Consider the following 11036-nt stretch of genomic DNA (forward strand, 5'->3'; position numbering starts at 1 on the left):
GATGAAAGAGGGACAAGTTCTAGGGCTTTGTCAGTGACTGCCGCAGACATGGTTGGAGGACAAGTTGCTTGCTTGTGGAGGTAGAGTGCCAAGGCTTAGCAGAACAGTCTCTAGAGAGCTTTCACAGCACTCTGCATCACAGGCGAAAGGAGGAGGATGGCTATTTACACAGAGGCTGCAGAGAAAGTCTCCAGGTGGCTCTGGATCAAGACAGCAGATCAGTGGGAGAGTGCAGCAACAGGTTCAGGCTTGATCGCCCTCAGCTGGGTCGCCTGAGTGAGGTTGTCAGAAACACCCAATGACCTCAGGATACATCACTGATGATGTGCCCTAGCTTAGCATCAGAGGATGTGTCATTACAACAGTTTTACCACGCTGTGTTTTTGTATCTCTGTGCGAAGCTGTTTTCAAACATGAACTCAAGACAGTGTCAGGAAAATTGGGTCTGGGCATTTTCTGGAGTTTGCCTTTCACATATGAAAATCGTAGAAGGAGACTTTCCAGGTCAGATGCACTCACAACAACATGTCTGGAACAATCAGGCGAGGGGTGGCGTCTGAGTAGATCACGCAGGAGGCAGTACAAAACATATATATTCCGCTTCTGATATCATGTGTTTTTGTTTGCTTTTGTTTTGTTTGTTTAGTTCAGTTTTGTATCCGTCACGTTAGAAATGTCACTGACACGGCCACTCGCTCGTGAGGAATTTTTTTATACATTTTCCAGCTGCATTCTCACATGGGCTCATTTTCTAATGGGCAGGGAGTTTTGCAAGTTTTGGGAAATGTCAGGAACAACTCACTTGGACACTTGCATTCTAACTCACAGCCCCTCCAGAAAGTTTCAAGACAATGTCCAGACTTCAGTGCATGTCTGAAAGCAGCTTTATATTCAGAGAGCAGATTCTTCATTCTTCAGTGTCAGTGGCGGTCGCACTGGAGTGTAGATTTATAAGTGACACAGAATTCAATACATCCCTTCCTCTCCATTTGTGAAAATATTTTACACAAGAATCCTTTGCATGGCTTTACTGGCAGTGTGGGAGCTTTTCTACACAGTTGAGCTGTGCCAAAACATTATTACATAAATCTTGTGTCAGTATGTGGCCAAAAATAAATAATAAATCAATATCTTTCTTAGATATGATGCCAACAAGTAACATTAACAGAGTCTGTTGTTCTCTTTTCCTCAGAAGCAGCAGACCAGAAGGGCATCGAGCTCTGTGGAGGAGAAGGGAGCAGGCTGTGGTGCGGAGCGACCAGAGGAGGAGGGGGTCGCTGGTGGATCGGCCCAAAGTGTCACAGTTTGCAAGATGGCCACTGCCGGCAGCCTATCAGACGGCAGTGAAAGAGACTCAGGTGCTCAGGACAGTAGTAATGACGCTGACAGTGAGGCCTCAGAGAGTGAGTGGGCCCCACGCACCTTCTCCTCCAGCCATGGGCACGGGCACGGTTCCACCCCATCGTCTACTTCCACCCTCACTCCATCCCCTACGCCCGTCTCTGCCTCCTCCCCCTTATCGTCGTACTCCACGAGGCAGGGTGGCACTGTAGAGCAGCTAGTTACTGCAGTGTCTAAAGTCAACCTGGGCTTTAGCTCTGGGGACTGCTCACCTTCCACCATGCACTGTTCTCCAGAGGAGCAGGGAGAGGCACAGTCACGAGATAACCTCCACCATCACCAGCACCACCAGGGGGCCTTCCAGTCGCTGTCCCACAGTTACACCCCGAGCTCCAAGGAGTGCTCCATCCAGTCCTGCCTCCACCAGTTCACCTCCGTGGAGCTGCTGATGGGCAACAACAAGCTGCTGTGTGAGAGCTGCACTGACCGCAGACAGAAACAGCTGCGGAAGAGTAGCTCAGCTGGTAAGACCAAACATCCGGGACCATGGTGCAAAGAACTATGGGAATTTACAAACAGTCAGTTGTACTGTTCAGACCTGGTATTGACATCCATCCTGAGAGATCCAATCACAAGCGGTCAGCGTTGTTTGTCTGTTCACTTTGTGCAATCACTTGTGATCTAACTTCCACCCTCTGATGATGTTGTTTTTACCCAGTCTGAGATTACAGATGGGTCAGATGTTAATGTTTGTCATTGTGTGTGCCTTGACGCAAGCAAGAGAAAGAGAGAGCTTGGGGCTGAATGGATGACTGAATGAATATGAGAAGCTTGGAAGAAAGATTTTACCAATATAAGGAAAGTATTAATTATTTTGCGGTAATCAGTGTTGATATTGCGGCAGTAGCTAAAAACAAATCAGTGGACAGGATGGATTTGCGTTCAAGCAGTGAAAAGAATGTGGCCACATGCGTCTCTGAGCACCTCAGACTGTGGTTTTCATGATCAGACGTCAGGACGCATTCAGGGCACCCAAAATCCATCTTTTGAATATCAAGATCTCATCATTACCTTTAGGCTTTATTGTTGGCTGGGTAAAGTAGTTTTTACCTTCATGGAGCGCTGCACCTGTGGGAAACTTGAAATCCCAAGTTTTTATGATCCTGCGATTGTTATTTGTTCTTTTTCAGAATTGTTGTTTTACAGGTTTAACCTGTCATTACTCTGGGTCTTCTCTTGTTTGCATAGATAAGAAGGTGGAGAAGATTTACACCAGCGCCAGAAAGCAAATGCTGATATCCTCGCTGCCTCCAGTCATCACATTGCATCTTAAACGCTTCCACCAGGTAAGCAGCCACACACAGCCTTTTCATCACCGGCCATTTTAGCAAGCAGATACAGTATTCAAATGCTGTTAAAAGTTTTTGATGCACTTCTCTGTGTTTTTTGTTTGTCTTGTTGTTTACCTATCCTTCACAATGATATTTAGGCTTTTGTTTTTGTCTTCAGGCCCAAACGTTACAAATGGCACTGTTCTGTGTTTGTATTTTAAGGCAGGGATGAACCTACGAAAGGTGAATCGTCATGTTGACTTCCCTCTGATCTTGGATCTGTCACCGTTCTGTTCAGCATCCTGCAAGGTATTTAGCCACAAATTTAAAAGTCAAAAACATTCAGTTTGAAAGTGAATGGATCTTGGTTTTTAAACTTCTCTTTTAAACAGGCTAAAGGTTTCTGCCATTCCAGTTTATTAAGTTTAGTAAAGGTCCTTGGTTGGGGCTGTTTCTGGAGATGTCTTTCTCTGTTCCTTCACTTTTTTAAGCCCTTTTTTCTCATTTCTTATAGAACCTGGCTGCCGGTGAGCGTGTCCTCTACAGTCTGTATGGGATTGTGGAACATAGTGGCTCGATGAGAGGGGGGCACTACACTGCATATGTAAAAGTGCGCTCTTCCCAGAGGAAAGCGGATCAGCACCACAGGAACCTGTCAGGTCAGGGTTCAGCTCTCCTGAGCTCTTTTAAGATCTTTTATTTGTTTTCTACATCTGCACGTTTGTGTTAAGTTGATGAAAGCATTCAGAGGCCTCACCTCTTATAAGCTTGAAGATGTCAAAGCGCACGATGAATACAGGGTTCTGTGTTCTATCGATCCATGTTTTTGTGATACTGATACTGTCAGACTTGACACATAATTAAAACCATTGGTTGGTGATGACAGAAAGTTCAGCCATATGAATAAAATAAAATCTGAGTTGGAGAATGAAGTCCTAATTTCATCAGAAAAAGTCACAATATTATATAAAAAAAGACATTCAACTGCTGCAAGAAGAGCCCATGCTAGCAGGAGTTCAATTTCTGCATCCAAAATCTTGAACCAGTCAGTGTTTCTTAAGAAATTACAAAACCCATTTGAATATCACACCAATGTAATAAACGATAACCTCACAGTCAACCACGGCCAAACGTCGCCTACTCCACAAACAAGGCAACTTCCCCCAAGTCTGTGTGGTTCTTTCTTTAGTATTAATAGTTTGTTGCACAATCTTTTCCTGATACATGATAATGTGCTGATGAACCTAAACATGAGGTATTTTGTTATTTGAGAAACATCTCCATCATCTAAAGTATTCAACTCAACAAGATGCTCCAAATTTCAAATTTTAACACAGATGTCAGGCATGATCTTCTGATAATCCCCCTCTGGCACATAGCTTAAAATTGTGTTTTTAATTCTCCTGATATCACAACTTTATTCTCATAAAAAAAAATTCCATCAGAACATCATTTTCAAAATCTCAGATACATTTTTCCCTTAAAAGGTTCAGTGTGTAGGACTTAGTGACATCTAGTGGTGAAGTTTCATGTTGCAGCCTAATACCCCTCACCTCACCCCCCCCCCCTTCCAAACATGAAGGAGAACCTGTAGTGAACTTCAGTTGTCATAAAAACTCAAAAGGTTTAAGTTTGTCCAGTTTGGGCAACTGTAAAAAAAATATGGCATCCTCCACAGAGAGGGCCCAATGTAAATAAAAAGGGCCCAAACAAACAACAATATATTTAGAACAATTTGGGAGCACTTGTGAAAACTCACTAGGATTATTTTACATTCAATTTTGCCAATAGACCCCTCCTAAATCTTAGACACTGAACCTTTAAGTGGCCCTAATACTCCATCATAATGGTCAGGGCATCAGTTTCATAAACATGTTGAATCAAATCTCAGTTATAGTGGCTGAGTTAGATACAGAGACACTTGCCAATCAAAAGAACAAACATACTTTCCCGAAAAACTGTCTCGGAGAAAATGTTCGCAGTCTAAAATAAGGTCTCCTTCCTGACCTGCTTCTAGAAACAGCTGTTGTACGACACAAAACCTGTTTACACAGTGTCTCTTATATATCATTACACAATATTGTCTTCAGGGTAACCCATGGTGAACATGCTTTGCTAACCTACCTACCAAAGGAAACATTTATACACATGTACTGTATATAGAAGAAAAAGTAATAACCTGAAGTTCTTAGCTGAAAATAAACAGTTGAAAAAATTGGCTTAAAGAATGAGACCATTTTCCCTGACAACTTCCAGGATTCAAAGAATTAGAGTGTAACTCGTATTGCTTTTTATACTATGTACAAGTTCCTTATGTTCTAGCACAAAATCTCACGGTGAAAATATCAATGGTAAAAAAAATGGAAAATAGTTGAAGCCCAGCAAGAAGCTGAGAAACCTCACTTCCAGTGGCAGCAGAGGGTTCTTTAGATGATCCCATGCTCTCTGCCAGCTCACATCATCCACATCCACACACTCACACATCAACAGAACACTGGTATGGTTTGGTTAGGTTCAAGGTTTCTGCTGCTTTGCTGTCTGTCTTGTACGTTTCTATTCTGTGAACAGGATTGTATAACCACGATGAAGCCAACCACCAGAGGATGAGTGCCAAACAATATGTGCAATACTACTTGTTTTTTTATCCTTTTTTCCAATATTTGTTCATGACATCCCACAACACACAAGTATCCTCTCATTAAAGGGAAGCTTTGTATTGAAACTGTGTGTATTTTCCAGGTGCGAGGGAGGCCAGCGGCAGCTCCCAGGGCCAGTGGGTGTACGTCAGCGATACCACCGTTCAAACAGTACCGGAATCAAGGGTACTCAACTCTCAGGCATACTTGCTCTTTTATGAGGAAATGCTGTAATGTGACCAGTGAAAGCAGTTGTCCATAAAAATCTTTTACTTTGTATTGTTTTTTTTGGTACAGCCTGTACAACTCTTTCTGCACCTGTGAGTGAGTGGACGCACGAAAAAAGGGAAAGGCTTCACTGTACGCTCACTTTTCCTACAGGAGAAGGGCCATTGTACCATTTCCATGCAAACTCTAAATAGAAATCTGAAATGGGCGCTTTTAAATATCTTAGATATATGAAAGATTAACAAGAGAGGTTGAACTTACTGTTTTCTGCTCTGATATAGTCTTGATTTCCATTTGTTTCCATTATATAAAATCCTACCCTTCTAAAAGAAGCTTGAGTAAGAGAAGAAAAAAAGATTATTGAACCTGAGCTGTTTAGATTTATCGTCTTCGTCCGTCTTTTTCGTCTCTTGGTCACAATCCCGTGCCTGAGATAGAAACTGCATGAAGGAGTTTGCTACAGTACCTAACAGGAAATAAGCAGTTATTGCATGCTAAACTGTGCTCAGCACTGACTAGTTGATGTCAATATAGTGTGTGTGTGTGTATATACATGTGTTTGTGTGTAAGCACATACACATGTGTGTGTGTGTGGGTGAGTGAGAGACAGGAGAATGTAATTTTAAGGTGCTGTGTGTAGCATTTTCTAATCAGTATATGACTGCCAGGTTAATTTGGCATACTTGGTATAATTAATATTAAAACTCAGGGCCAGTCTAATAAATATTGGCTCCTGTGTCAGAGCTCTACACAAAACATTTCATACAACAAGGCACTGGCTACGATTTGGTGACAAACAGGCCTGATCATGTATTTAATAATAGATAATGGTCTGTAAAAGAACAATGAATTCAGACATGTTCTGTCCTTCACACTAAAGACAAGTAGTAATATCAGTCATGACAGAGTTTATGATCATACATTTGAGAAACTCCACTGCTAACTCGGAGGGTCCGTACCTCCGCCAAGGCTGAACAATGCTACACATGATAGTGGATTTCTTATAGTAGAAATAATAAAGACGAAAAGGAAGTGGTCTGATAACCTAAATGACTTACGTCATAAAACATGATTAAAGACATTTCCTGGAATTGCCCTTTAATTTGCATCTGCACCTCATCATCATCAAATGTATTTATATAGCACGGTATTAGAACAAACACCTAAATTGAATTGGTTCTTTTCAGGACCAGGTCCCATTCGTCCACCATGTTTGGTGGAAAATGGGTTTAGTGTGGTCTTTAAGGGAGCAGGACTTACTAATTTCATGTTCAGGTGTTCATGTTCATGTTGAAATGCTCTCACTCAAAACCCCTCACGATTTGCTTTGTCTGTGCTCAAACTGTGCTTGCACTCAGATTTTGTTGCTTGGGCAGATTTCCTGAGCTCCAGCTTCAGCTCCGCTCCCTGTGCACGCATGAAAGATCTGCTGTCGGAATTCTCTGCTCTCTGACAACTTGGAAAATTGAATTGTGCCGCCCTTGTTGTGGGTGTGTTCGCTTTACATCTTTGAGAGTGCCATACATATGTTCATGCAATGCTGCCCTCCATGGCTTTGTTAACTCACCCACAACAAGGGAAGGACAATTTCATTTGTCATCACAACACGCGTTCTGTTGGTTGGGGACTTTTGACAGACTTGTTACCCAAAAAATCCAAGAACAGAAGAAATAATCGGAGAGCAGAGGAGATATCCGAGAGCAGACGTTAGACCCGGGCAGCGTGAAGCGCCGAAGGTGGATCTGAGTGCAAGCAACAAAATATAGAACAGTCCTGAGTGCAAACTAATCTAAGCAAAATCAGTGGCTGTGAGTTCGTGTGCAGGGTGTTAAATCAACGCTTTAAAAAATCTGAACGTAAAATCGATTAATCCTTAGTGGAGGAAATAATCCCAGTTGTGTTGTATAGGATCATGTAATTGTCTCAGCCTCGGCCCAGTTTGATTATGATAATAGAAACAACAAGTTAATCACATCTCACAGTAGTTTACATCCGGAAATAGCTGCACACAGCTCCTTTTTAAATAGTAGCACAACAGTTATTTTACAGCCTACTTTAAAGGGATTGTTCTATTTTTCATCAGAATGTATGAATGTAAGACTATCAGTCAGTTACATTTGCCAAAGACGCGTTTTTGTGGCTGCATGTCAGAGCAGAAAATCCAAACCAAACATGCGAGGTGTTTACTTCAGCCAGAGTTTCTTTAGCAGTAGTTCTTTCAATCAGTATCTCGATGATTGTTTAGTGTTGCTGCACAGACAAACACACCCGATCCTCATCAGCCCAACAAAGCACCTTGTTTGCCTTCCATTGTATTTCAGCTCTAGTGCAACTCTGTGGACGCACACACAAACCCATTAAGAAGCCCGACAGAGTCAGCACTGCAACACTGACTCTTTATTCCCTAATATTATCAATAAGGTCGAGCAAAAAAAAATATACATACAAAAGGCTTCAAGCTGTACTAGAAAATCATCTTTGATGTCATGTGCATGGGTCAATGTTCTCATGAATGTATTGCCTATTCTTGAAATGTCTGTCTCATGAACTGTTCGTCTTTTTCTATGAAAATATTTTGAATGAAAAACGTTGTTTTCTTGGTTGTTGGACTTTTGCCAAAACAGTGGAAGGGAAAGGGTTAAACATATGCATCACAGGCAAATTCAGTGCCTATGTTTAGGTTAAAGAAACCTGTGCATAGTGAGAAGAAAAACATATGCAGAGTTAAAGAGAAACATGTCTGGAACATTTATGTACAGTATAAATTACTGTAAGCAAAAATAATAGAGTTTATGTAATTGTACATACTAGAAACTAGGAAAGTTTGGTGCTTCAGGGTTTTTCCTCAAGACGGATGTTTGTTTTCAGAAAGACATTTAATTTCAGCTTTGAAATAATAAACATTTTGAATGAGTATCACTACATACTGTATCAAAATAAATCTAATTTATGAACTGAACATTCAGCTTGCCTCTCTTTATGTTTCGCCTCACTTGTGCAACAGCGCTCGCAGACAAGAGCTCGCAATAGACTTTTTTTTTTTTTTTTTCTGTCTTCTTTTGCTTTGGAATTGATGTCCTGTTGTTTTTTACTCAAAGCGAAACATTGTCCACCAAAGCTCTAGGCTGTCACAGCAGATCCCAGGGTGCCATATTCAGCCCTTCTTGGCCGGTGATCGGCCGTGACGGGTGCAGAACAGCACTGCTTCAGAACATGTCGCGAGCTGGTGAAGGGGAGGTGGGTGTCGAATCAAGAAAAGGGCAACGTCCAAGACCATCGCCTTACACGTCCTCTCGTATCCACACGCTGTGACATCCCAGTCGTGCTGCTGGAGCATTAAAGCAGGTTGTCACCACCGCCACCAACAAAGAGATCAAATCTTTTCTGAAATGTATTTGTCTATTTTTAAAGTGTGGCTCTGGGGTGTGCGTGTGTATGTTAGGGGGGTGGTTTGGCTCTAGGACATGATGTTGAAGCATTAGATTTGATTAATCTCACTTAATGAAAAGCACCCCACCCCCCCATGTGACAGTTGTAAGAAACTAATAAGGTGGTGCAGGGATGCTCCACCACCAGCAGTGGGGGTTACATTTTTCTGCTCTCACCACCACCGTCACTGTCAGTCTCACTTTTCCTGACACCGAACCACATACGTGCATTAACGCACAACATGGTAAACGCATGCAGAAACATCTACACACTGCACGTGCCTCAGGCTTTGCTCTTTACACTATAATCTACCACCAACACTGTGTTGACCAACAGGACCCTCATTAAATATATTATTATTGGACATGTTATTGGAAAACGGTGACATCCAGTAAGGGCTGCAGAGCAACTTCACATCAGATGCTCAACCTAACACTATTGTTGCATATTTGAAAAAGAGGCCTTCATAATTCAATTTCAATTTAATTTTGTTTGAATAGCGCCAAATCCCAGCATACATTTCTTTCCCGATTCATATAAGGTCACTGTGTCCTTTTACCACTGAAATCTAATCAGTTTATCTGTGAGTCCAGGAGAATGATTGTGTCAAATCTATAGAAATTCCTTCAAGGTCCAACAACATGTTTTGTGAGGTCACAGGGACCTTGACCTTTGACCTCTATCAACCAAAATCTTACTAGTTATATGTTGAGTCTAACTGAATGTTTGTATTAAGTTTGTAGAAATTCCCTAGAGGTGTTCCCGAGATATCTAATTCCCAAAAATGGAACGGACATAGGGACATTCGTACATACTGGACAAATATTATGCATCTGTCACTGGCTGTCGCTGGAGTGGAGGCGAACTAAGAGTACTTATCAGGTAGTATAATATGACTCCTGTCATAATACATATAACATTTAAATGCTGTATTCAGTCTTATTGTAAAAAACAGTGATATAACAGTGTTCTATCTTGTTCTCTGATCTGATGATATTTAGAATCTAAATCTGAAATGTCAAAAGCTGCCACAAATGTTAGTATTTTGTGACTGCATATTTTCAACACACTCAACTTAATCAGCCTATAATTACCTGGTGTTTTCTCAGATGCACTGCTAAACTTTTTTGTGCACTTGACACCAAAAAGAGTTGGCATCTCACCTCCGGTCAAATTCATGAGTTCTCTGTTCTCTTGGTCATGATGCTTTATGTCATTCTATTAACACCAATCTCAAATACACAAAAAGTATTATAAAGTACTTTATGAGGTTTAAGAGTTGCTTGTAGCATCTCCACCTTCAGCTGCTAACAGGTCAATCTCTCCATCCCCCACTGTCCTCTGTTTGTCTGCCCATAAATGGAACACTGAGCTGCTGGGGGAGGAAACAGCCAGAAGCCCTGCAGCATTTTTGAGATCAGCTCTATGACTAACACCCACGGGCCAAGCAGTTTGGAAGTGGGCTGCTGCTGCTGCTGCACTTCGCTGATGTACTTCAGAGCCATACTGATCATTTGGGGATTTCTGTAGGTTACAGTCGTTCATAGTTTGTTTTAAACCCCTTCACAACAGCAAAGAGACAATCAGAGACAACCACTGCACTGGAACGTAATGTGTCAAATGTGACTCACTGAAACTGAGGAGGTGTGGTCAATGGATGCAGAGCAGCCGTCTAATTCCAAACACAGTGCACCCCTCTTCAAACAGTTGTTCACCTCTAACACCTGAAACAAGGAAAGAGGTATGAGGAGAAGATCGGGCGTATTCTCAGAGGAAACCTAGTGCCATGTAATAATTTAGGTCAGTCTGCTGTGAAGTCTTCTCAGGATTGTGTTTGTCACAGATTGATGAGAGATCTGACGTCAAAGTGCTCTGGCTCAAACTACCAGAGCCTCCACGCAGAGAGAATACACAAGCTTCACCTTGACTGTTCTTCCTCCTCATGCACACAGACTGTTAATGTCAGGTGTCATGCTGGACTGTGTGTGTGCATGTGTGTGTGCGTGTGTGTGTATTTAAAGGTTCAGTGTGTAGCATTTAGTGACATCTAGTGGTAAAGTTGCATGTTGCA

The 11036-nt window shown here is 41.9% G+C and overlaps 1 protein-coding gene across 2 annotated transcripts in view; it reads left to right on the forward strand.

Annotated features, from left to right (window-relative positions):
- usp45 (ubiquitin specific peptidase 45) overlaps positions 1-8495 on the forward strand; it is a 36805-nt gene extending 28310 nt beyond the window's left edge. For both annotated transcript variants that reach the window (XM_020091360.2, XM_020091361.2), the window contains exons 14-18: positions 1193-1865; positions 2590-2687; positions 2895-2981; positions 3187-3331; positions 5412-8495. In XM_020091360.2, coding sequence (XP_019946919.2) covers positions 1193-1865; positions 2590-2687; positions 2895-2981; positions 3187-3331; positions 5412-5542 — 1134 coding nt within the window. In that variant the 3' untranslated portion in view covers positions 5543-8495. The remainder of the gene's footprint in view (positions 1-1192; positions 1866-2589; positions 2688-2894; positions 2982-3186; positions 3332-5411) is intronic.
- Positions 8496-11036: the final 2541 nt, after the last annotated feature.

Source organism: Paralichthys olivaceus, chromosome 13, assembly GCF_024713975.1.
Source record: "Paralichthys olivaceus isolate ysfri-2021 chromosome 13, ASM2471397v2, whole genome shotgun sequence".
NCBI lineage: Eukaryota > Metazoa > Chordata > Actinopteri > Pleuronectiformes > Paralichthyidae > Paralichthys > Paralichthys olivaceus.